This window comes from Desmodus rotundus, chromosome 6, assembly GCF_022682495.2.
Source record: "Desmodus rotundus isolate HL8 chromosome 6, HLdesRot8A.1, whole genome shotgun sequence".
Taxonomy (NCBI): domain Eukaryota; kingdom Metazoa; phylum Chordata; class Mammalia; order Chiroptera; family Phyllostomidae; genus Desmodus; species Desmodus rotundus.
Window position 1 is genome coordinate 91754423 of NC_071392.1, and position 27182 is coordinate 91781604.

General features: G+C 53.5%; 1 protein-coding gene across 4 annotated transcripts in view; it reads left to right on the forward strand.

Moving 5' to 3' along the window:
- Positions 1 to 27182, forward strand: part of DPP6 (dipeptidyl peptidase like 6) — a 508565-nt gene that overhangs the window by 417315 nt on the left and 64068 nt on the right. For all 4 annotated transcript variants that reach the window (XM_045198757.3, XM_024564471.4, XM_045198758.3 and 1 more), the window contains exons 7-8: positions 664 to 745; positions 25441 to 25561. In XM_045198757.3, coding sequence (XP_045054692.2) covers positions 664 to 745; positions 25441 to 25561 — 203 coding nt within the window. The remainder of the gene's footprint in view (positions 1 to 663; positions 746 to 25440; positions 25562 to 27182) is intronic.

A 27182-nucleotide genomic window follows, 5' to 3' on the forward strand; every position in this document is an offset into this window, starting at 1 on the left:
AATAAAAAATGTAAGCGATGTTTGAAAATGTATTTCTCTTAATTCTCTCTCTACATGTGTATCTGTAACACAGATACATGTCTAATGTATCCATATATACATAATATATATCTAATGTATCCACATATAATACTATAGATATACATAGATGTGTAGGGTGATAGATATAAATATCATTACTACTCTCTCTCTGAGGAGGTCTGTCTATTGACACAAACCAGAAGATGGAATCTCCGCTCGAAGCCACTCATTTTGGAAAGTCGCCGTGGCCTGGCATTATGCTTAGAAAAATAAAACAAACACCTATCTTCCAGGAAAGCCACACATGGAGACATAAATTTTGAAGATGTGTTGCTGCATAGCTGTGCATTTCCATTGTTAATTTGGACTGTTCTGAATGTTTTAAAATTGACCTATAGACCCCCCTGCACGTTCTCTCGGTGGATGTTGACCACGGCGCGGGGTGGGGGTCAGGGGACCTGAGGCACCTTCACGTGAATTACACGCATCTGCAGAAACCTGGTGGACACGGAGAGGGTTATTTAGTAACAGTCCTTGAGTCTGATGCAGCGGAAGGAGAAGGGAACAATGCTCAGCAGGAGGATAAAGTTACAGCACCTTAAATTCTTGTTTCCCACCGTTCTGCTTTGTTCTGTTTTCCAGGGACCCTCAAAGCCTAGACCCCCCGGAGGTCAGCAATGCGAAGCTCCAGTACGCCGGGTGGGGGCCCAAGGGGCAGCAGCTGGTAAGCAGACCGCGTCCGGGTCCGCATTTTGCATTGGGTGCAGCTGACGTTATACAGCCTGAATCTGTCTCACGCTCCTCGGCCCGTGTGTGCGGTGGATAAGCATACCAGGGCATCTGCCCATGTCTGGTTCTCTTTTGTTGGAGAATCCTCTTAAAACTGGAATCGCCTTTGCTTTGGGGTCCGTACCCTCTCTCCCCAGATGGCCCCGGCTGTGGCTGTGGGCGCAGCTGACGGATTCCCTGGGAGGCCTGAGCGCCCCCTCATCGAACACTCTGCAGACGGGAGTTATCAGGCTCGTGGGGCCCTTGGACGTGTCTTTGGTGATGCTCCTGGAACTCGGGCGCCTTTCTGTGGGGGGTCCGATGAAGCAGGGAGCTGTGTGTCCCTGTGGAGCATGGCCCCCTGAAGTGGCAGCGTTGCCCGCAGCTGTGAGGCCTCTGGGTGCTACACCCCACGTTTCCGCGGAGTCCTACCCAGACGAGGTGTTTGGAGGTTCTGGGTGATGGGATGGTGCAGGGGTGTCCAGCCTTGTGGCGTCTCTGGGCCACCCTGGAAGAAAAAGAGTTGTCTTGGGCCACACATTCAATACATTGTGACACGTGATCACAAAAAATATCTCATAATGTTTTAAGTAAATTTACGATTTTGCATTGGGCCACATTCACAGCCGTCCTGGGCTGCATGTGGCCCACGGGCCACGGGTTGGACACTCGTGGTAGCGGAAGGCCTCTGCGTGAGGTGTCAGAGGGCGCCGGGGCTGATCCTGGTGTGGGCTGACCTCTGGGGGAGGGGGAGGTTTGGCTTGCGCAGGGTTGAGGCTGCTGTTCGTGGGCCCCGCTTCTGAGTGAGCGATTTGGGGAAGGGGCCCTCCCACACCTGTGTCAACTTTAGCCTGGCGCCGTCTGGGACCCTCCGCTCTGTGCTGCTTGATTTTAACTGTGTCGCCGCCGCCCCTCCCCCTGCAGAAAGTCCCAAACGTTACATCACCATCTTCTCCCGCATCTTTAAAGCTGATTAACTAAAGCTGCATTTGAAAAACGCCTTTTCCTAAAACAGCCCAGAAATGATCGTCTCTATGATCTCGGAGTGGGACGGTACGGCCTGGGGCGTCTACCGTCCTAACACTAAACTAGTCCTGTTTTCCCCGACGGGACGGTTCTCTTTTCTCGATTCTGTTTTATGTGGTGACTTCCAGTAGTTCAAACTGCTTGAAAGAACAGGGGTATAGCAGCCACCAAACTATTGTAGCGGTCACTGCATTGTCCCTAATGCTAAACACTCAGGAATCAGATTTCAAAAAGCGCGTCTAGCTGCTCGAACTCCGAGTGTCCAGGAGGACGATTGAAGGAGGTTATTTTTCTTTCTGACACGTCGGCAGCAAGGAGGGCAAGGGGTACGCCGGCCCCCGCCTCGCGCCGGCGTGCCCCCTCCACACCCAACACAGCACTTTGCCACATTGTACGTGAGTCGTGAAGGGTCCAGGACACTCCACACTGGAGGGGTTTTGTGCTCGCACTGGGTCACTTAAAGAAAGAGAAAATGCTTTTTCTTTAAAGCGTTTGGGTTTCCGCCTTGCAGAAAAATAATTTTTTACACAGCCCATTAATGTAAAAAATCGTACTGCCAAAATGTCAATAGTTCAGCCCGGGATATGAGATGAAAAGGTTGTTCTAGAAACACCAAATGCCTTGCTTGGTGGCACAAGGGACAGGGGCCACAGATCTGAGGAGGGCTTTTGTCTCCTGTACCTCGTAGGTGTGGCAGCCCTGTGGGGACCGTCAGCTCCCAGGTGACAGCAAGGTGCAGACGGAAGGGCCGAGTGGGTGCCTGCAGCACCGAGCCAGCCTGGGGCGGGAGGGGCGGGGGGAACAGGAACGGCCAGGCCACCTGCCCCAGTGTGGGAGTGGGGCAGCAGAAACTGGGTCACCAACCCGACTCTGAACCCAGAATCCGGTCCAGAAACACCATGCAGCCCGCAGCCACGTCACGGGTCTCGGAATCCACAGTCCTGACTTCGAACCTTAGAAAGAGAAGAACGTTGTGCTGCGTGAGTTCCGTTTCTCAAGGGCCGTGAATAACGAAAGATTTGGAGTCAAAGGCCGCATTCAGAACTCGGTTCCGGCTGGAGGCGTGGTGGCACTGAGTGGGCATGATGCACGAACCACGCAGGGGCCGCTGCGTGGGTTAAGTTCATCTGTTAGGAGTCCATGCCACGGAGCCACGTATAAAAAAAGTACTCGGTAAACGGTGGCTTTTACTGTTGTTGTTGCTGTTCGGATTGTTACTTGGCTTACCCAAAATGTAGAGAATGAGAAGCGAAATAGGAATTGTATCCAATGACCGTTGGGCGAGGGTCCAAAGGTGACTTAGGCTGCTCTGGGTAAAGCCAGACACGGAGCTCACACGGCAGGGGTTGGGAGGGTGTCCAGGGGGCCCAGTCTCTTCTCCGAATCCCCTCCACCTCGGAGGGGTGCTGTTTGGAAGGCGCACCACCAAGTCCTATTCCTCCAAGTCTTCAGCTTCACGTAGGTCTGCAAGTGTCTGTCCCTTTGGGTGACAGCGGTGTCCCCTGCTCTGCTGCCAGCCCTTGGAGACTGCGTTTCTCACAAACCACCTGGATGTTACACCCCAGAACGCCCTCATCTTCTACCTGGAAGCTCTGCCCTGGGACCAGTGCCTCCCCCTTGCCCTCCCCTGCCCCCTCCCCCCACCCCTGGTGACCACCATTCTGCTCTAGGTTTCCACCAGTCTGGCTTTTTAGATTCCCCATGTCAGCGAGGTCATGCCGTGTTGTCTGTCTCCGCCGACCTGTGAAACGGTGATTACGTGTCGGATGGAAGTGTCAGCTGGTGCTATGGAGGTCATCAGTTTGTGACACTTTCAACTTACATATTGTTACTTGTCAATTATATCTCGTTAAAGCTGGGGTGGGGGGCCCTCCTGTAAAACAGAGCACCCAGTCCCAGCACCCAGCAGGTCAGTCACCCCTCCCGGAAAGCCACCGGGGAACTGAGCCGAAATGGGGCGGGCGAGCTTCCCTCGGTCACGGCCATCCCCAAGGGCACAGCCGCTCAGCCTGTTGTGAGTAACTAAGGGGGCAGGGAGCATCTTGTCACCACTGACAAATCCAGCGAGGGGAGCAAGATTGATTTTCCCAGCCAGAAGAGATCATTTCGTGAGACGCCACATCCACAGCGAGGCCCGGGCTGAGGTGGCATCCCATTAATAACTTATAAAACCCTCTAATCAGTTTGGGTTAATTTGGTATTCATTGTAAAAACATCCATCACGGGCACTGACGTCCGTGACAGCAGCCACGAAATTAATTCCCAGGGATGGAGACCGCCTTACTGGTCCTCCAGTAATGGCTGGAGCCGGGGTGGCGAGTGAGCTGCCGGCGCGGCCAGGGCGCCCTTCAGCGTGGACACAGTGCGGCACCAGCTCGAGGCCCTGTGGGAGTCCGTGGCATCCACGTGCCTCTTCGCTCAAGTAAACACTCAGTTTTGGTGATTAACCTAGTCGGACAGATGGGCCGGCATGGCCCGGCCACCTGCTGCTCGTAGCTACAGAACGAGGAGAGTGAGGGCAGACGATGGAGCTTTTTCCTTCCACCCAAAGGCACTTTCAAAAGCAGGGACGTCAAAGCACAAAAGAGCAGCCCCGGCTGGTGTGGCTCAGTGGATTGAGCGCCGGCCTGCAAAGCAAAGGGTCGCCGGTTCGATTCCCAGCCAGGGCACATGCTGGGTTGCCAGCCAGGTCCCCAGTAGGGGGCATGCAAGAGGTACCCACACATTGATGTTTCTCTCCCTCTCTTTCTCCCTTCCTTCCCCACTCTAAAAATAAATAAAATCTTTAAAAAAAGATGATGAAAATACGCAGGAAGAGTCAGGAAGACGTTCCTACACGGGAACAGACAAAACGACATGAGCGAAGACATTAGCAACTTACCTGTAATAATTCTGAAGGCTGGAAACACCCTCGGTGCATCTAGGGCGTCTAGGGAGCGTGTGGGGAGGTGTCCTACATCCACAGGACGAGCTATCCCACAGCCGTCCGTCCAAAACATCAGGAAGGCTGCCCTGGCCAGGGGGCTCGGGGGGTTGAAGCACCATCCAATGCGCAGAAAAATGTTCCGGGTTGGGGCAGGTATGGAGGGCAACTGATGGATGTTTCTCTCCCCGCCTCTTCCTCTCTCTCTCAAACCCTCCGGTGAGGATTTAAAGAAGAGGTGGGCCGTATAGACACAGGGGGCATACAGCATCCAGTCAGTCACATGAACACTAAAGACATGCTGTCTGGAGTATGCTGCATGTGGGGACACGTCACCCGCCTCTAACAGTCCCTTGAATACAGCCACCTAATAATTTCGTTAAAAATGAAACAGAAGAGGAAATCTGTCGTCAGCAATGAGTTTTAGGAATTCCACTCAGCAGACATGCACTCCAGCCACGTGAGGGGGAGGGCAGGCTTTCAGGGGGTCCGAGCCCCCCCCCAACAGTCCTCAGGGACGACAGTGTCTTTTATTCTGTGGGTTGCAAAGCACCTTGCAAATGTGAGCTTTCTCCCCGTCTGGGCTGCAGTCCATAAGAGCTACTGTCTCCCAGAACTCAGTTGGAAGCCAAAGCCACGTTGAGAAGCAGCTGGACGTAGGGTTGAAATCGGGGCCTGACCTCGTGAATCGGAGGGTAAGCTGTGCTCTCAGCCTCCCAGCGCCCCTAGTTCGATTGTGATGGAGCAGTGTATTATTTCTTAGGGAGAATCTGATTTAGAAGGGTGCTCACATCGGCCTGGGTGATATTAAGTTAGCGAATTTCAGGACAATCTATCAAATGCAATTTAAAAGCAGGACCAGCGTTCTCTGCATTAAGGAGCAGCACCTCCCACGATAGGTTCCTGAGATACTGTAACGAGGCAGTTATAAATCAAAATAACCTTTTTAGACATTGGGGCGGAGGGTGGAGGTCGAAGTTACATGGTAGCCCTGGGCAAAGCCGCCCCTCCCACCTGCGGCCAGAGCAGGTCCTGGATGTTTTGGGGTTTCTCCTGGCAGCCTCGGGTTGTGCGGCTCGGAATTCTCCGTAGGGCCTGCAGTGGGCTTTTAGGGGCTACCTTGTGCCCCTCTCCCGTGTGCATGGAGGGAACGCCTCTTTGTCATAATTCTGGAAATGTTTCACGGTTGGAAAATATCACAGCAAAGGCCCCAGCCCCTCGTCTGTGTGGAATAACCGTGACTTCTTCTCCCGCGAAACCGCCGGTCCCCGTTTCTGTGACAGTCCATCACAGGCCTCTGTTCATCCTTCAGCTAGTTCGCCTCCGAGTAACTTTGTTTCCCAGACCCAGTGCTAGCTGTACCAGGAACGGGAATGGTTCTCATTATGTTTGGCTCTTCCACGGCCCCTGGCTCCGTATGGAGCAAAGCACCGGTTCGCGGCAAATAGTTGTTACGTGGATGCTATCCACGAGGGAAAATAAAATGAAATGTCGGATTTATGGGCGCCAGGTCCAAAATTCATGGAAAGTGGAAAAACTTGATGTTCTCGCCGAGAAAATGTAACATTCGACAACGTGTCTGATGCTTAAGTAACCCAGCCGGGCCCCGCCGTGGAAGGGGTTCTGGATTTTTGAGTCCGACCATTTTTCCTAAAGTGTTTATTATGCTGTAAAAGACCTCAGAATGAAGCTGTGAGGTTTGCCAGTAAAACCTGTCCGGAAGAGTGGGCTGAGCGTCCTAGCCAAATGGCGGGGACTCCTTGCCTTTCCCTGGGAATTTCAGAGGACAAAGGCGCCCCATCCCTGTCCCACCCAGACCCCAAAGGGGGTTCTGGTCTGTCTGACATCAGAGGGAAGAGCCAGACCTCACTGTTGGTGCCCCTCCTCCTTACAGCCCCCTCCCCCGGTTATTGTGTCCAGGGTTGGTAAACATCCCAGAGAGGGCGGGGAACCTGCACAAACTATTTAGCTCCCTGGAAACAAAATGCACCGGAGAACTTTGGCAACATTTTAGCAACATCTAAATCCATTATTGGCAAATGATTTCTCCTGCCTTCTCTTTTCAGTGGACTTTCCAGGACTCCTCTGTAGCATATGTTGGCCCTTAGCAGGGTTAGGGTTACCAACACTGGAAAGATACAATGCTTCCCTTTCTTAAACCACCCTTCCTGGTCTTGGTCCTTGTGTGACCCCCTGGGACCACGGGCTCTGCACGTGATAGGACAGTGACACAAGTGAGCTGAGGAAATCAGTAAAGGAGATAAAAAAAAAAAAACAACAAGAACAGATCCGGTTTTATTTATTTTAAACTGCACTTATTCTTATGTGCATTACAGCTACATTCTAGTTCAGCTGTTTCCATTTCTAACGAGCCATCAGCAAATTAGTGAATTGATTTTTCTGTTTGTTCTTCAGGGTGGAAACCTAATCACTTATCTGAATGGTTTTAGATTTTAGCCTAATGGCTGAGACGGCCGTTAGGAATTATGTTTTACAATGTCCTCATGCGGGCCTGGTTGGACAGTGTAAGTCACCTACATCTGAGACAGCACAACCGTTCAGCGCGGCCCCCTGAGGTGCCCGCCGGAGCCTCCAGCCTGGGTGTGTCCTTCGTCTGCCCCCAAAGGTGCTGCACCTGCCGGGGCCTCCACTCAGCTCCTCTGCAGCACCCGGCCTGGGCCACTCCCTCTCTCGAACTCACCACTGCCTCTTGGTGGAAGGTCCCGGTCTCTTCAGTGGCCCGAGGCACAACGCTGGCGTTCTTGACCCCTCTGTCTTCCTCGCCCCCCTTGGCACACAGTCTTGAGATCATAGACTCTTCTCCTCTCCACGCCCCCCAGCCCCTCCCACCTGGATCCCTGCTTCATCTCCCTCCCCGAGTCCACCCCTGCTCCAGAATGCTCTCCGTTCTGCCCCTGGGGGGTCTTATCCATGTCTGTGTGTGAATTCTTCCCCCAGCTGCCTGGTGCCGGGTGGATCCCAAACTCCTTCACCCTTCCTGAGGGGCTGCCCCTGCCACCTCCCCTCCCTGGCTGAGGACCTGAACGTCCCTGACCCTCTGCCACCTCCATGCCTTTGTACTTTCTGTCCCTTTGTCCAGAACACACTCGGTTCCACCTCCACCTCCAACCCCACCCTCCTGTGCCTAGTTGAAGCCTCCTGCCTTCCCTCTGCGGGAGATTTCCACCAAGCCCTCCCTGCATTCGGGAAATTCTCCCAGATCCCCACCCTGGAGGTGTGGCCAGGCCCCGGCCGGGCACCCCCTGCTGGCCCACCGCTGTCCCTCACTTGTCTCCCAGAAGACTGGCACCTCCTAAGAGCTCCCCGGTCGCTAACATTCGCAGCCGCACAGTGCGGCCTTGGCCTTGACCGTCAGGGAGCACGGAGTGAGTACCGGAGGGGAGGCTGCGAGGAGCTCCTGTACGAATCGATGACCCGCAGTGAAAATCCGTTGCCTTTTCGAATGGAAGTGTAAACCCCAGGCTCACACACTTTTCTGCATTTCCACCTATTGCGGAAGCCGGAGGCCATGCCGCTTGTGCCCCTCCCTCCCTTCCTTAAACCTCACCCTTTCAGACACCGAGTGAGTCACGGCAGCCTGTCACAGGGCGTTCGAGCTCAGGCTCAGCACAATTCCCGGAAACTTCCAGATTTAGAAAAAATTACTGCTGCACATGCGTGCATTTATTTGATTAGCCTGATTTCCTCCACAGCCCACAGCTCACATTCCTTTCAATTTTCTGAGAGATGTGAACAGTTAATGACCTGCGAGTCACTGACGTATCCTCTGAAGTCACCGCTCTTTCCTATAAATCTAGCCCCCAGGGACAAGCTGCGCGGTGGGCCTGCTTAGCCAATCCCGCCCTTTAAACGTCCCAGGTCACCATTGCATGATGAGATTAGTTGACTCTAAGATGTTCCCACCAAAAGGCACAGCATCATAAAAACAACCCCTCGGTGGGACAGTGAAGGGGCCGCTCCAGACAGACGCATAGCAGACCCTCCCCTGTGGCCACGCAGCCATCACCACCACCCATGTCCCTGGGGAGGCGAATCTGAACCGGAAGACGGTGTCGGCACAAAGCCGGCCCGGCGAGAGGCTGGTCGCCCTGCCTCTCCCGTCCTGTGACATGGAGAACATGCACAGCAGCATTATTTGTGACATCCCCGAGAGGGGACAGAGTCTGTAACCCCTTCCCTCCAGGAGCCCTACCAGGACGCTGGCCGAGGGTTCGGCAGCGGGACACATGTTTAGTGGAAGGGGTTCCAGCAGTGGGTGAGGATTCAGACAAACAGGGTCCTGACTCGGCGACACCAGCTCTTGTGAAGACCACGGCCCAGGGCCCGTGCAGCGGGGCCCGAGTACGTGGGCATCCGTGTATGTCAACCTGCAGGGGCGGCCAGAGCAGAGCTGGCAGGGCGGGCTGGGCGGCCTTAGTAATTCACCTCAAAGCCTCACACTCACAGTTCCAGCTTCACACAACAAAGGAGCTGACATTCTGCTGTTCATCGCCAGGCCTATAACAAAGGACTGCGTGACATGCAAAACTGCTGGTCACTGGAACACTTCCAGTGAAAGCGTCGCTTCCCCAACCAAGGCAGTTGTGCCCGGAGAGGTCCACAGTCGAGACTGGGCAGGTACTAGCAGCACGCCAGTTTACACTGGTCCTGGCCGGTCGGCTCCATTCAAAGTCAAGTTCAGGATGTGCCCTGGCCAGGTGGCTTAGTTGGTTGGAGCCTCGTCCTGTGCACAAAAAGGTTGTGGGTTCGATTCCTAGTCAGCGCACACGCCTGGGTGATGGGTTTAGTCCCTGGTCGGGGCGTGTATAGGAGGCACCCAGTCAATGCTTCTCTCTCACATCCATGTTTCTCTGTCGAATCAATCAACATGTCCTTGGGTGAGGATTTAAAAAAAAAAAAAAAGATTAGGATGTTAGGAAGTTGTTTATCTTCTTTTCCTCCCAGCCCTGGGGGAGGAGCCACTGCCCACACTGATAGATGCTGTATGCAATATTAATCGCTCCTGTGTGATCTTCTCCCATCAGCCCTGTGAATAATGAAAAGACAGCCCGAACCGACAGGCGCCGGAGTTCAGACCGCGAGGTGTCCCTGTGCGGCCGCTGTGGTTGGGACGTAATAACTGACAACAAAGCGGCCCTTTGTTCGGGGCTCACAATGCGCCTGTCCCCTCGCCCGCACAAGGCATTTCGCATGTACTGTCTCTTTTTGTTCTCCACGTCTCCATTCAGCAGTGAGAAACTGGAAGTTCGGAAAATGGGAACAATTCACCCATGAGCGGGCACTGGCGCTGGCGTCAGAGCCGAAGGCCGCGTCCCGGTCACCCGCCTGCTGCTCGCGCAGCTGAGCCCAGCCTCGGCTGAAGCTCCAGAACGACTTAGCTGAAGACCGGATGAGTTCTTGTCCGTGGAAAGTCTTTGGAAAATCTCTCAAACGCCCGGCAGCTGTAACGGGCCATTATCCCTGTGCATGATGGTGTTTGCCTTCAAGGCCACCCGGAAGGGCCTTTGTTTTGTCCCCTGCAGTATGTAGAAACTATCGGGAAAGGTCTCCGAGTGTAACTAATCTAAGTCCCTCTTCTCTCTCCCTCCCAGCTCCCCAAAGGGAAGGAGATGTTGGCCTCACTGTGATATTTCCGTCTGCATTCTCTGCAGGTTCCTTAAATGAACCTCAGATAAGACACTAAACCCCCTGATTAGAATAAAACGCTCCGCCCCGAGGTGGGGGGTGGGGGGGAGAAGAGCCTGGAGTCCCGAGCGAGGGCCCCTTCCCCACCTCCCCAGGGTGTGACCTAAGCATTTCTCTTAGTTTCCTACATTTAACTATCTCTTGTTGCTAATGTACATCATATGAGCCAAAATACTGAGGTAATACACAGGGTCCAGCACAAATAACACCCCCTTTTTCTAATTTTTTAAAGATTTTTTAAATTTATTTTTAGCGAGAGGGGAAGGGAAGGAGAAATAGAGGGAGAGAAACATCAATGTGTGGTTGCCTCTCATGCGCCCCCTACTGGGGACCTTACCTGCAACCCAGGCATGTGCCCTGACTGGGAATCGAACTGGCGACCCTTTGGTTTGCAGGCCAGCGCTCAATCCACTGCACCACCCCAGCCAAGGCACGCCCCCTTTTTATTACAAAATCATGTCATTCTGTAACATAACAATATTGCATTCAAACACACCATGTGACATTTTAGGTGAAACATTCACGTTAAAACTATAAATTATTACACCCCTATTATTACCCTACCAACCTCAAGCAGGCCTCACTTCTGCCAGACCCTGTGTAAGAATTTTGTAGCATCCTAATATTATTACTAATGAAATGCTTTATAAAGACGAAAGAATATATGTGAAGTAGGCATGTGACTTAGCACATGGCCAAGACTCCGCCCCACCGCGCCCTGCCCCGCCCCCTCCCCCCAGGCATGTCGTTGCTCTGAACTTTCTTCAGGCTTCTGGACGCTTTTCACCTAGAGTCTTACCTCGTGTTTACGAATCCCCAAATAACACGCCATTCCTTGTCGTGAACGGGATGTAGCTGAGACTGTGGGTCGTGGACACTCCTGGGACGTGACTTTGCACTCAGCACCCTTTGTGGTGTCTGCGGATATGCACCCAGGTACCGGTGCCTGGGTGGCAGCCGACTAGTCACACAGATGCGCGTGTCACACTGCGTCCACTCAGTGTCCTGTCTGGGGATATGCTCCTTATGTCTAGTTCGTTTTCGTAACCCTCACCCAAGGATATTTTTACAGATCCTAGAGAGAGAGAGACATCGATCGGTTGCGAGCTGTACGCGCCCCTGATCGAGGATCGAACCCACAACCCTTTGGTGGATGGGATGATGCTCCAACCAACTGAGCCACCCGGCCAGGGCTCTAGTTAGTTGTTAAGTTCACCTTCATCCTGTGTCAGTCTCCAGCACCCAGCGCTACGGTGCGTGGGCCGGTGGTAATCACAGGAGTCCCGTCCTTGGTAAAAGAACTGCTTTCAAGCCCCACCCTTTAGCGAAGGTGCTGCAGGTGAGCACTGGCTCCACGACGCCCTCGGTCTGTCACGGAGCATCCTTTCCTGTTCTCGTTTGTTCAGAAGTTTTGTTTGTTTCTTTGTTTTATTTGGCTGCTGCTCTTGTGGTTTCCGTTGAATGGACTCCTTTTTCTTTATGTTGAATGGGTTCCAGATTCGGTGTGTGCTCTGCGTCCACGGTCATTGTCACAGCAAAGTACACAGAAGCTTTTCTCCTTCAGTCTGTCTGTGAGGCACGCCACATCGATCACTGGGAGCCCATCGAGTTCCGAGGATCAGCCCGCTGGTTAGCATGCAGTATTTTCTATCTTTTAAACATTTATTTTATTTTATTTTATTTATTTATTTTTAAGAGAGTGGGGAAGGGAGGGAGAAAAAGAGAGAGAGAAACATCAATGTGTGGTTGCCTCTCGCGCGCCCCCCACTGGGGACCTGGCCCACAACCCAGGCACGTGCCCTGACTGGGAATCAAACCGGCGACCCTTTGGTTCGCAGGCCAGCGTTCAATCCACTGAGCCACAGCAGCCGGGGTGCATTTTCTCTATATACACCCATTTTGCTGCATCTTAGAAACTAATGTTCGTTAGAATTTTTGCATCTATGTTCATGAGTAAAACTGATCTACTAATGTAGCAAATTACATTACTGAATTTGACTTAAGTCACTTTATTAAAATGTCCCCTCAATGGGAACAAATCTAAAACTCGGGATATGTTTGTATGCCTTCGAAGACCAAAGATTATCTTCAGCAATTCTCCAAACCCGCCGAGCGAGAAGCAGTTCCGCCCCCGTGCAGTGCTGCACGGCCCGGACACCGTGGTGGTCACGTCTCATCGAGGGCGCCGACGATGCTGCTGCCTGTGCCGTGCCGCCCACTCCGTCGGCCACGATGTCTCGTCACTTGACCAGCTGAGGCACCTTCTCTGGAATAGCACGGCCTGGTCTTGCTTTCGCTCTGCCAGGCAGGAGAGCACTATCTCCATTATCAAACTCACCGTCTTGTCTCACTGGCCCACAGACAACTACAGGGGACCCCCTGGCCCCAAGCCCCTGGTCCACATAAACGCGGGAACTAAAATTAGGTGACAGGGCTCGGTTATGGGATGGTCACCCAGGCGATGTCGAGTATGTCCCATTAACTGCATTCAGACTTCCATCAAAATGGACACATTTGGCTGAGTGGCTGAATTGGTTGGAGCATCGTTCTGTACACCAACAGATTATGGGTTCAATTCCTGGCCAGGGCACATGCCTAGGTTGCAGGTTCGATCCCCGGTCTAGGCGCGTATGGGAAGCAACCGATGGATGCTTCTCGCTCCCATCGACGTTTCTCTCTCGTGCATCTGGAGTTCTTCCCCAGAAGGGGCCATCGGTACGGCTTGTCGGGCAGCCCTCCACCAGGAAGGCACCGGTGAGAAGCCCTTAAACAGATGAGTCCCACCTGCCCTGGGCAAATTCACGCAGCACTGGACTTGTGGATGTCCCAGGTTTTCACCCGACTCTCCGGAACTATTTCCGCCGTGAACAGGAGACAAAGCCGGAGGGTGTCCGAGGGACCAGGGCACTATCATGACCCCCATGTAGAGCCACCCCAACCGCTGGGAAGACAGAAGACGGTCCTACCAGCTGAGTCTAGTTACCTCCAACCTGCCCCGCCCCATCAGAACGGGCGCAGGAGGAAGACTGGTCTTCCTCCCCGCCTGGGTGCGCGCATTCCTCCCCATGGCTGCCTGTGGGCTCCTTGTAACCTGGTTTGCAAACAGGGTCAGGGTTGAGGACCAAAGACCGCCCTGGTTTCAGGTTCTCTGATCTCTTCCCCGTCGCAAGGATCGTCTTAAGCCTGATTCGCTCAGCAGCATTTGCGCTACGCCTTTGGTACCCCGGCCACCACTGCCTTGACCCACGTCCCCTGTAGGAAAAATAATTTTTAAAAAAGGGCAGTTTGCGGCCACCACCAAAAACCAAATGCTGTACATAGAGTGATGTCATTTGCCTCCGAAGACTATGGATACACTAGAGCGATGCAAAAAGAATAATAAAGAGAGGCAGTGGGTGGTCTCCATCTGCGCTCTGGGTGGGTGGAAGGAATGGAGAGGAGTTGAAGTGCGCAGTCACGAAATTGCTGCGCGTTCAGCCCTCTTCAAACGCTGGCTTCCAGACCGGGAGACAGGCTGACATGCTCCTAGCCCTGCTCCTCTCCCCCTGTGACAGAGAGAAGGAACGCGAGTTGCAGGCCAGAAAGGTCAGCAGACCTGGCAGAACTACCGACGACGGTGTGTGCTGCCGCTGCCGACTCTGCCTGCGGCCCCCTCCCAGCTGGGACGGCGGGGGTTCCGTTTATACCAGTGATACCGATGTCCCTCATCAGAGACACCTGTTTACGTAAAAAGGGAGTTTTTTTTTTTTATTGTATCCTTACCCAAGGATATGTTTGTTGATTTGAGAGAGAGAGAGGAAGGGAGGGAGGATGAGACAGAGAGAGAGAGACAGAGAGAGAAAGACAGAGAGAAACATCGATCAGTTGGTTGGCTGCCTCATAAATGCACCCCGACGGGAATGAACCCATAACCTTTGATGCTCCAACCAGCTGAGCCACTGGCCAGGGCAAAAGGGAATTGTTTGGAGTTGTTTTCTTTTTTAAGTAAAATAAATAAAAGGAGCAGTGATTCTCCCAGTCCACAGCCAATCCTGCAGGCGGTCGTGGCTGGCAGCCTTTTCCCACACTAGGGAGATCCCACCCCAGCAGGCACACCCGGCCCTACGCCTCACAGGACTGCAGGCAGAGTGGCAAGGCCCTAGGGACGCCGCAAAGGTCCCTGAAACGACCGCCAGGCAGCCGGCTCTCCTCCATGCCATCAGTGCTGGTGCCCGTCCTTGGCCGCTGACGCGGAAGGAGAAATCTAATAATATCTTGAGTCTGGGCCAAGATATCATACTTTCTGCTCACATGGTGAGAAAAATTACAAAATGGAAAACCATAGATTTTGGAGCCAGACAACCCCGGTAGCTTTTCTGACCTTGAACCTTCTGTGCCAACATCCCCATCCATAACACGGACGTGATTAAGAGACCTACTCTGCATGCTTATTGGGAGACTCTGAGGAAATAGATATAATCCAATCACATCGGAGTGACCATGTGAGAAATACCGCGGAGCCCCGTTGGGGAATCTCCACGGTTTCCCTTCCTCCTACCTTTTTCTTGACGGTTTTGCCCTCCTGGGCGGAACACATTTCCAGTGTTTGGAGGGAAGTCACTTAATAACAGTCCGGGGTGAAGAAGGACTGAGATCCTTCGGGGCTTTGAGAGTTTGCGTTTCCCGGTCGTAGCTCCTGTGATTTCAGGAGCAGCTGCAGATTCTAAGGAGACGCACTTGCCTGTGGATTCGGGGTTTGTTTGGGGTGCCGAAAGCTCATTACCTCACCCTCCTTTTCTCCGCTCGGGTGGGGAGGCACTTCATTCAAGAACTCTTATGTCTCCTCCTTGTGTTTCCACTCATGGCCACAGCCTGCCTCTCAGGAGGACTCGCTTAAGGATTCAAGGTGGTAACTTGGCTCCTGAGGGGCCTTTTGGAAGGCGATCGCTCCTCCACTGAATGTGAGTTATAGCCCAGCTGTTTGGAATGCACCCAGTCCCCTGCAAGCAAGGAGCGCCCGGGGCCTGGAAGGAAGCCCCCCCCTCCCCCGCCACGGTCCCTTCTCCTAGGTCTCTCCAAGTCACATTTCCATGCCATGAGGTGACCTTACGCAGCGAGGACTCTCCTGACATGACAAGGAGCTCGAGACTTTGCCTTCTTAATTAACACTTTTACTTTGCTAGCATTTTGTGGGGCACTGATTTTTCAGAAGTGCTAATTACCAAGCGCAGCAGAAGGTTTGGCTGCATATTAAACTATTTCATCACACACTCCCTGCCGAGCCCAAAGATGTCCTCACTTGGCCCAGCCGGCCGGGCAGATGGGGGAGGCGCCTGCCCGGTGTGGCTCACAGAGTCAGGCACACGGTCTCAGAGTGTGCCGGGCGGTGCGGGGGCTACAGAGCCAGACCCGGAGCCCGTGGCCCAAGCCGCCCCAGTGGGCAGATAGCTCTCACTCACCCCCTCTGCGCCTCGGCTTCCTCCGCCCTGGGGTTGGAGCGGCACCCACGGCCGGCTCACAGGAGGATCGCACTCGTGTTGGTAAGGCCTGCTGACGTCATCTGACGACAGAACAGTGACCGTGCCCTGGTGCACGCAGACAGGACACGCACCCTGCAGGCCATGGAGGAAGAGGGGACCTGGGGTCAGGCATGTGTGTGTGTCCACAGGGCCTAGCCAGCAGTGACTCTGGTTGCGTCTCAGACACGGGGGGCGAGGCAGGGTGAAGGGGCCTGGGCAGGCCTGAGCCCCACAGCAGGGTGCGGCCCTCGGGGCCTGCAGGAAAAATGGGACACCAGGTTCCAGAAGGAACACTCTTGTCACTGAGCCTCATGGGGTGGGTGTTGGAGTAGGTGGCTCCCAAAGGCTCTGGTGATGATATTTAGGGACGAAAGGGAACTGGACGTGGGATGCTTGTCCACCGTGAGCCGGGCTCTTCCCAAGTGTGTCACCCAGGCCACACTCAGTCCCCGATGGACGAGGGTGTCGGTCTCTGGAACGCTGTGCTCAGGGTGGCGTCAGGTCCAGGCTGCCTGAGCCCCAAGCTGCCTCCCCAGGGAGGTTCAAGTGACCCGACACTTCAGGACGTGCACCTGGCCACGGCCAGGGCTGTGCCTGAGGGCTAGGGTCAGACTGTGTGTGTGTCCCCAGCTGGCCCCGTGCCCCGGCGCCATGTGGAGGGCAAGGCTGCCCACACAGGCGCCCTCACTTCTCCTCTGGTCCCTCCAACCCCAACCCTGGGATGCAGGATGGCATCCGAGGTCCTCGGACTTCCTCCTGCAGGGAGATGGTGGGGAGACGTGGGGCTGCTCCGGCAGAGGGGACGCGAGGCCGGGGGTGGGGCCCTTCACCGTTGAGGACACCTCGATGCCCCAGGGCTGGGTGCTCCTGCATCTTCTCCACATCTAGGGACTGTGGGTTGTTGCTTTAAAGAGGAATTACCGTTGACCTGGGGACCCGTTTGCAGAGGGAGGTGACAATGGAGAGAGGACAAAGCCACCGACCACGAAAGGGGGCGTGTCCGAGTCAGACGCCCCTCTGGGGCTCCCGGGTTAGGACCCACACCTTGTGTGGCGGTGCTCCGTGGCTCCGTGGGCCCCGGTCTTATGTGGTACACGCTGGCTTCCAGGCCCCCTCCCACGCCACACGGCACCCCAATTCAGGTGCCAGGCTCACTTTAGATTTTCACTTCTTTTTATCTTTGATTGGTTTCCCCATTGTAGAAATACTACAGAACGTAGAAAGTAAAAAATACAGAAAATCGGAAAGGAAACTTCTTACAATAGTACCAGCACACCCAGTATGTGTAGACAATTACTACTGGTGTTCTAGTTTGCCATTTTTTACAGTTTTAACAATTAGTTTCGTATCCCAGCCTCCCTGCTTACTGATATGATTAGCATTTTATGCAATTAAATTCTTGTTGTGCACATACTTTTTTCATGGTTACATAACATTTCATTGACTGGATTCGCAAAAATTTCACTCACCATTTCCCCGTCGGACCTCTAGACTATTTCTAATATTCCAGCTTTGGCCCTAAACTGTTCCTTATGTGGAAGTATTGGGTCAACAAGTATGAACACTTCTTCAAGGCTCTTGATCCACCTGCGCAAATTTTTGTCTGTCTTTAATCACTCATTCTTACGGCTTCCTCACCGGCACCAGGCTTGATCAGTTAAAAATATATATATATTTTGAATGCTATGATTAAAATTTTTTGCTGATATAATTCAATTGCCTCATTACTTAAATCGGCATCAATTTAATTACATCCCACAGTTGATTAAATTAACATGTATTTAATAGTACATCTATTCTTTTCCATGAATTAATAAGACCCATGGTATCTTTCTCGTTAATTCCCTGGTTTTGTTCTTGGTCCGCTGGCCTCGTATTGGCCTGGTGTGTGAATAGCAGAAATGGGCAGGCCACGGAGCGGGGAGCGGATGGTGTAGCAGGAATAACCTTGGAGCTTCACAGTCTACCCTGGAGCCGGCCAAGGACACAAGTGCCAAAGGTTGCAGACCTCTGAGCTGGACGCCCCTTTATACCCCTGGTCACCCTCTGGCGAGGTGCTAATGAGCAGCGGTCAGCTCGAGAGATAAAGAGCTGGGGAGACAGAAGCTTCAAAGACCTAGAATAATCTACAGACCAGGTAAGGAGCCCTGATGGCTGCAGAGAAGGGGGCTGTTTAACCTGTCACCTTGGAGACAGAGTCTGAGACCCAGAGTCTGAGACCCGTCCCCCGCAGACATCACAGGCCAGGCGCCTGCATGGGATGAGCTGGCATGGTCCCAGACGCGCGTTCCTGGCTTTAACAAACCCTCGGACTGAGCGCCGCGACACGTCAAATACGGGCTCGGCTCCGGAGACCCACGCAGGAAAACCTGTCGCTGGGAGCAAAGCTGCCTTGCTGGTGGCCGGAGGCTGTTCCGGTTTGGACCTCATGCAGCGATGCCCAGAAACTTCCTCTGGGGGTCAGTGGAGAGGCAGATTTTCCCATCACCCCAGGAAGATACTGGGAAGTCCTTTCACCTCTTTGGCGTGGACGGGCTGGGCGTTCCCGGCAGTGCGAAGGGGTGGGTGTGCGGGCGGAGGGCGTCCTCGGGCGGATGGTCTCTACCAGGCAGTGACTTTTCTGATGGCCTCGGCGCTTCTAGGGAGTTTTCAGGTCCATATTCGTGAGTTTTGTTCAGACTCTCCCCATGTCTGTTCATACCGGTCGACCTGCTAGTTTTTCGTAAATCTGTGTGTGTCAGATTCGAGCGGAGGTGCTGCTAGCACCCAGCCTGATGGTGGGACCTGAAGATTCGCATCTCTGCCCACTTCCCAGGGCTGCCACAGCTGCGGGCCTGAGCCTCCTTGGGGACTCACTGTCCTCTTGGGATAAGCCACATCGTATGTCCCCCACCCCCCAGCTGCTCTGTGACCTCGGGTCAAAGCTTAGCTTTTCCCACCCTGCATTTTTTTTCAATGAAACAAGGCTAACACCTTCCTTTTCATGGTGTCGGGACAGTGAGGGGCCGCGGGCCGCAGGCCGCAGGCTCGGGGCCAGTCCTGGCTCTTGAACTTATGACGGGCCTCGTCATGACAAGTGTGACCTTTCAGAGGTCGGTTTCCCCACCACTGGAGTGGGGTAACAATTCCCAGTCACCCCCATCGCAGCGCGTTCAGGAAATCAGCATTTGGAAAGTGCTCTACCCTGGCTGGTGTGGCTCAGTGGATTGAGTGCTGGTCTGAGGACCAAAGGGTCGCCGGTTTGATTCCCAGTCAGGGCACATGCCTGAGTTGTGGGCCAGGTCCCCAGTAGGGGGCTCACAAGAGGCAACCACACATTGATATTTCTCTCCCTCTCTTTCTCCTTCCTTTCCCCTCTCTAAAAATAAATAAAATCTTTATTTAAAAAAAAAAATGAAGGAAGGAAGTGCCCAGAACAGCCTTCAGCCAACATCCAATAACATTTGAGTAGGAACCAGCAACTGGAACATACAAAGCATCTATCCATGCGTGGCAAGCTACTGCGCCCTCAACAGGCCGTCTTTATTTTTGCAACCATGGGTGCGGGTGCAGGAACCAACCAGTGTTCACAGCGAGTGTCTGCGAGGCTCCGATGGGGCAGAGGAACACGCCGGCAGGCCTCTGCTTTCTTGGAGACTGGGGAGGCAGTGGACGAGGAGAGTTCCTGGTCAGGTCCTTCTCTTGTCGCTGTTGACTTTTTATTGCACTGATTGCGGTGACGCTGGCTAATCAAACCACACAGCTCTCAGGCGTAGAATTCTACTGCACGGTGAACATGGCATGGGATGTCTGCCTGCGGGAATGTCCTGGGCAGACGCCGGAGGTGCAGGCAAAGATCGCTGTACAGAGTTACATGGAAGAGCCTTTTATGGCCATAAAAACAGAAAGGGTTTTGTTGTCAAGCAGGAGAGGCGTCAATAAATAAACTCTGTTCTACCTCCTGAAAGGCATGTCTCAGACGCATGGAAAAGCGTTTCTGCTGTGAACTTTAAAACAGTGTGCAAAACCGTATCGGTTCGATGGCCCTAGTTTATTAAAAACTAGATTTTAATACCTTACCCACAACTCGCAAGTGCCCACACACCTGGAAGGAAATAAAATACAGCGAAGTTTATTTTACTAGTTGTATTCTGTGCTTTGTGCAGTCTGTAGGGTTGTGGCGGTTTTTTTATCCTCATCTGAGGATACATTTATTGGTTTTAGGAAGAGAGAGAGAGAGAGAGAGAAGGAGAGAGTTAATGTTGAGAAAGAAACATCAACAGGCTGCCTCCTGTGTGTGCCCTGACCGGGGATCGAACCTGCAGCCTTTCCATACGCAGGACAGCACTCCAACCCACTGACCCACCCGGCCAGGGCAAGTGGTGGCATTTTTACTTTTTCCATCGCTACTCTGTAGCAATGGCAATGACACAGGGTCAGAGTGAGGGGTCCCCTGCCATCCTGTCCCCGACTCACAGTCAGCCAAACTGATCGCGTGATCTCAAGCCGCCCCTTTGTTTTTCCGGCACCCGAAGCTTTTCACTGTGTCCTCTCCTAGGTGTGAGTATGTATCCACTTTGTAGTTACTGTGTAGCAACTTTACTCCAGTAAGACTCAGAATTCCCACTGTCATCCGTCAGCATTTTGCTTCTTCGCCTATCTCCTACAAGATATGTTGACCAGGTTGCAAGGTTTAGCGACAGAATTTCTGTGTTCCACAGACGTTCTGTCTGTGTGTTCTGTTCCAGTGATGTGTGTTAGCTCCGTGTACCAGGGGCGTCCACCCCGCGGCCCACAGGCCGCAGGCAGCCCAGGATAGCTGTGGATGCAGCCCAACACAAAATTGTACATTTACTTAAGACAGTATGAGATTGTTTTGTGATTACGTGTCACGATGTATTGAATGTGGGGCCCAAGACAAATCTCCTTCTTCCAGGGTGGCCCAGAGAGGCCAAAAGGTTGGACACCCTGGGTAGTCTTTCCTGTGGTAACAGTTTCCAGTTTGCCTTAGGAATATGTAACTTCTTCTGACACCGCGGGACCTCTGGTCAGTGACAGGCCCCACTGTGATCATCCAAGACAGTTCTAGGTTATGTCCTTTCAATTAAATTGTGTGCAATATGTAACAAGATCTTCTATTCTTACTTGCTACAAAGTGTTAGTCAAACCGTGCCTGGTCAGGACAGGGTAATTCAACAGAAGAAGCAGAAAACGAGGGGAAAGCGATGGTGAAGAGTCCCCATCACCCAGATGTGTCCTCGAGATCAGGAAAGCCAGGAACCCAGGACAGTGTGATAGCCGGGGTTTGTAACTGGCACACGAAGGATCTATTTCCTCCTTGACAGCCATGTGTTGGGTCCACGGTGGATATTCAGCTTCCGCTTCGTGATCCACAGTTCTTCTTTTGAAGACAAATGTGTTAACAGCATCGCTAATTAATTCGCAGAAGGTCATTTCCTGATCTAAATATTCATGAGACATTCGGATGCCAGGATGGTAAAGGCAGAGGAAATCTTGGAGATCCACCAACCGGCCTGCTGTTTCCCGGGGAAGGACGTGCGATGCAGCCAGGTTCCCTCACCCGCTCAAACCCGGGCAGCTGGTCGTGTCAACCAGAATTTCGGTTTCCGGTACCATGTCCCTGCCACGTCATCCTTCCACCCTGAGCTGCGTGCCTGGCTTTTTGTCAGGCGCCGAGCTATCTTGTGGGCTTCTCTTGTGGCCTTGATTTTCCAGAACTAGAAGCAGAGTTGCCCCCTGTGATGGTAATTGTCCCCTCTCTGGTTCCTGAGAAGAGGGGCTCCCTCTTTGCCAGGTGTGCCCCTCGGAGTCTTGTTGTTGTGACCACCTGTGAATACGTGGCTACGCACCAGGTCGTGAAATATGGAGGGCATGACAAACATGTAATTCTCTCTCTCTCTCTCTCACACACACACACACACACACACACACACACACACACACACACAGGTCAGGGGCCACAAACGTTGATTCCTGCTGAGTCAGCTGAAGCTGTATTAGCTTTTCAGCTTCCCAGAAGAGTCGAATAAAGCCTCGATCAGTCACACCCAGCTGCCTCGTGTAGCACAGGTCAGTACAGTTGTTCCCCGTACTACCTAAGGGAAGGGAGTGATACCGGTGAGCACGCCCACAAAACCTCAGGGAGGGCGGCTGTGCGGAAGGGTGTGGACCTAACCCCACCCCTCTTTCTGCCAGCCCACAGACAGTTCTGAGCAAGAAGAGGAGGTGTTTGCATCGATGACCTGAGGCGGTACAAGGTCCTCAGCCAGCAAGCATTGCACGTGGTATGCGCCATTCTGGTTAATAAGTCAGGAGAGTAGATCTCGAATGAAGACCGAAATTGAAAAAGATCTTTTCCTTAATTAGACAATTAACCCAGAAAAATCTATTTGACTGCAAGTTCGCATTTCTCCAAGGAATTCCGATTAATTGAACTTTCACAGAATGCACTATATCCACGAATGTATGACCGTATTTAGTCAAAATGCTCATAAAAAATCAGACTAATGACAATGGGATGTGTTTTGTGAGAATGGCGGAAGAGACATCCCCACATAGTGCTGGGGTATTCGGTTCGCAGTTCAGGAAATCTCCCCTTGGAATCGGCGTGTGGCTCGGGGCAAGGGACAAGCTGAAATCGCTCTCAGCCTGAGCTGCCCCCAGCCTCCTGTTGCAAGGAGATGAGACAGAATTACCACACCTGGAGGTAAGGGGCGGCATTGGTCTTGTTGAATCAAGAAAAAGTGAAATAAGCCAGCCAGAGACAGGCAAGTTCCACGTGATTTCACTCCTATGAGGAATCTAATGAACAAAATAAACTGGCAAACAAAATAGAAACAGACTCACAGACACAGAGGACAGACTGGCAGCTGTCAGAGGGGAGGGGGTGGGGGCTGGGTGAATAAGGTGAAGGGATTAGGCGAAGAAAAATAACTCCTAGACACCGACGACAGTACGGGGACGACCAGAGGGAAAGGGGGCAAAGGCTGGGGGACAGACGGTGATGGAAGGAGACGTGACTTGGGGTGGGGAACACACAGGACAATGTTCAGATGATGTGTTATCGAATGCACACCAGAAGCCTGCATGATTTTATTAACCACGGCCACCCCAATCAACTCAATAAAAAAAAAAGAAGTTCATGACCAGGGAGGAGCCACCGTCCTCACATTCTAGGCCAGTGGGACAAGGGACGAGGCAGTGAGTGGTCTCACCCAGATGTCACCTGCCACACCTGGGAACTGGGTGCTGTGCCACCTGTGCGCACAGCAGTGGATAAAACCCAGCCACTCACCCCAATACGGGAGCTCACCAAGGCCCAGCCTCCCCGGGACTTCTACCCTCTGGTGCTTGGCGTTGTGTGACCACAGAAAACAATAGCTTCCAGCATCTTCTACTCCGATCGGAGGGAAACGTAAAGCATCTTCAAAGCAAACAGTCCTTTGGCGCTCCGCATTCCGCTTCCTTCCATTAGAAAGAACGCCAAGGTGAGAAAGGGTTTAACAGCTGTCATAGCATGCTTTACTTGCTCATTAGATTAATTGCCACCGCCTCATTGGATTCAAAAATTTATTACAGGCTGAGAGCACATAAAAGGAGTTAAAGTTTTGTCATACATCTTGCCCTGAGGCAAACTCATGAGAACAGCTACTGGAATTAAATTAGGAGCTGCTCTCCTGTCTGGAGGGCTTCCAGCTCATTTCAGGGTGAAGTGAATACTTTACGCTCCGGGAGGCCTGAGCAGAAACCGGGCACCTGGTGGTCCCTTCAGGTCTATCCTGCCGACAGAGTGATGTGGGGGAACTGCCTCCTTTGCATCTTCAGTGAGAACTGTCAACATCCCCACTGTTTCCCGGACTGTGAGAATCCCCCCTCTCGGGATGTGGAGAAAAGGGAAGCCCTCCGGCACTGTTTGGGGGAGTGCAGGCTGGTGCAGCCACTGTAGAAAGCAGTATGCAGACAGCTCAAAAAAATTAAAGATGGATCTGCTTTATGACCCACTGATTCCACTGCTGGGAATCTATCTGAAGAAACCCGAAACCCTAATTCAAAAGAATATATTCCCCCCATTTTCACTGCAGTGCTATTTACAGTCGCCAAGATCTGGAAGCAGCCCAAGTGCCCGTCAGTAGGCGAGTGGATGAAAGAGCTGTGGTACACTTACACAGTGGAATACTACGCAGCCATTAAAAAGAAGGAGCTCCTACCTTTTGCAGCCATGTGGAAGGACCTGGAGACTATTATGCTGAGTGAGAGAAGCCAGTCTGAGGAAGACAAGCACCATGAGATCCCACGGGGGGTGATCTGCCCACTCTCATGGCTGGCGGTCCAGCTCTGCCTTCTGAGGCCAGGGACTGACACCTGTCCGGTCCTCCTCTGCAGATTCACATCTCACCCCCTGGCGCCCCTTCCCAAGCCTCTGGTGAGGGCTCCCTGCTGCTCCCAGAGACGGACACTGCCCGCCTGCCACTCCAGCCACTTCTTGTCCCCGTTGGGACAGACCTGCCTCTGCCCTTCCCTCTAGATCTTCCTTCTACAGGACCTGGCTTCCCAGCCCCTCTCTCCGCCCCGCCCCTCATTCAGCTCCTACCTTAAAGCTCACTTTCTTGGCACTGTGGCACCTGCTGCAGCGTGGAGGCAGCTTGAGGACAGAAAGAGAAAGAAGCCAGTCACAGAAGGACCGAGCGGTGGGATTCCACTCATAGGAGGTCCCTGCGGTTGTGACATTTGTAGAGACAGACAGCAGGACGGCTTGGTGGTGCCAGGACCTGGGGAGGCGTGGAGGGGAGTGAAAGTTTCATGGGGATGGGGTTGCATTTGGGGATGGGACCAAGGCCTGGAGATGGCCATGGTGGTGGCCACGTGGCAAGGTGAACCGTGCACTTAGAAATGGTTCAGGTGATGCATTTTGTGCTGTATCTGTTTCTGCACAATGAAACAATCTTTTCTCCGTCGCTCTCTCGGGGAACCCCTTGGCCTGAGCTAGGGAGATCCAGCTCACATTCCCGGAGCCCCACTCGTCCCCATGGGAACATTCTCCTCTTCGTTTTTCTTTTTTGCAAGTAGGATGAAAGCGTGTGACATGTCTCACCTCGTCTGTTACAGTGTACAGAGCAGGGGCCTCTAAATAAATTTTAATGAATATTGAATGAATAAATCTCAGGTTTCCGGTTCCCCAGCCCACCCCCCTTCTTGCTAAGAGGAAATAGGATGGCTAAGGTAGTCAATTCATTTGATGTCGAGGTACTCCAAATCGCCCAGCCCTGGTAAACGATGACGTGGGGTGAACTATGTGGAGTTCGATGTGGGGTTCGAGTCTCCGGTCAGCCTGAAATGCGGCTTCTGTCTGCTGCGGGCGAGCCCACAGGCTCCCCGTCCCATCGAATACAGGCGCCAGGAAAATGCAGGGCGCACGCGGCTGGTTTGGGACTTGGAAGAGCTCCCTGTGTGACAGCCACTTTCTCGGTTAACACCGTGTGTTTTCTCTTCCCAAACTAGATCTTTATCTTTGAAAACAACATCTACTACTGCGCCCACGTCGGGAAGCAGGCCATCCGCGTGGTCTCCACGGGCAAGGAGGGCGTCATTTACAACGGCCTCAGCGACTGGCTGTACGAAGGTGAGCCGTGAGCCCAGCCCGGGCGCAAGGGGCGGGGCCGCGTGGTTGCCATGGTCAGCGCGACCCCTGCTGGGTTGTGGTGGGTGGAGGCGTCTTTCCCTTTCACTGCGACATTAACTCAACTCCAGCTACTGGAGGTTCTGCTACCTGAGAGAGGTACTGTTGGAGTCTCAGGGAGCATCAGGCCGTCAGGTGGGCAGAGCGCTCAACTGGTGGCCAGGTGTGCCGGGCTCTCCAGGGCCAAGCCCTTCTGCTCAAGGGCTGGAGGTGCTGTCCTGGGAGGGGCATTGGGCCAGGAGGTGACTTCTGGGGACACTAGTCTGTGCTCAGGTTTGTGACTCCCACACCAGTAGGTAGAGGGCCTCGTTTTGCCTCGAGGTGGGAGGGCTGGAAAAGAAAGGGGAGGTCAGCCAGTCTGAGTGAGTCGGGTCCCAGGTCCTTGCCTTGCTGGACATTTCCTACCCCCGGTGTCCTTTGGTGCCAGAGGGCGCCGGCTGTAGGCATTATTAAACATTAGACATCCGAGGGAGGCTCTCTGCTCTTAATATTTCTTTTTATTTTTTAACTTTTTTTAAGGTTTTATTTATTTTATTTTTAGAGAGAGGGGAAGGGATGGAGGAAGAAAGGGAGAGAAACATCAATGTGTGGTTGACTCTCACACGCCCCCTGCTGGGGACCTGGCCCACAACCCAGGCATGTGCGCTGACATGGAATTGAACCAGAGACCCTTTGAGTCACTGGCGGGTGCTCAATCCACTGAGCCACACCAGCCAGGGCTGCTCTTAACATTTCTAATCTGCCTCTACCCTGATGAGACCGTCACCATCACGTACTGCTGGCTGTTCGGGGCCAGGCTCTGTGCTGAGCACCGGGTTTCTGTCCCCTCATGTAACCGTCCGTCTCGGTCCGTTGCAGCAGACTGAGGCTACAACAGAACGTCGCAGGCTGGGCGGCCTTCACAACACACACACTTCTCACAGGGCCGCCGGCCACTAGTCCAAGGTCAAGGTGCCGGCCGTCAGGGTCTAGGGAGCAGTTTCTCCCCGCCTGCAGACCTGTGTCCTCAAGGGGTGGGGAGAGAGCGAGAGAGTGTGCCCTGGTCTCCCGTCCCCTCGTAGGTGCTCTCATTCCCCCCTCTGAAGGCCCCTCCTCCAGATACCAGCCCAGTGGGGACTGAGGTTTCAATGCGGACTCTGGGGCGACACCGACCTTCAGTCCCTCCCACCCTTGTGACAACGTCCTGAGAGGTGACCAGCATGGAGGCACCGTGAGGGCGGGCCGTCTGCCCACGTTCACGCAAGGTTAGGGGACGCGTCCCAGGGACTGGCGCTGGTCAGGTCCAGGAATCCCGACGTGAACCTGTCAGCCTGTGCTCCTCGCCACCGGCCCCCCTGTGACCACACAGTCACCAGGCCATCCTGGGCCGAGGGCGGCCAGGGGGCGGCGCTCTGGGCATTCTCAGCCCGGAAAGTGCCCTTTGTCCCCACGCTGTGCTTCCCGGAGGCTGGGATCCTGCAGTACAGGCGCCTCCTGCGGCCCCTGAGCGTTGTTTCCCATTGGGAGGCCACTGAAAACTCCGAGGTGCGGAGTCCCCGTCAGGGCCTCTAGTCTCAGTGGCCGG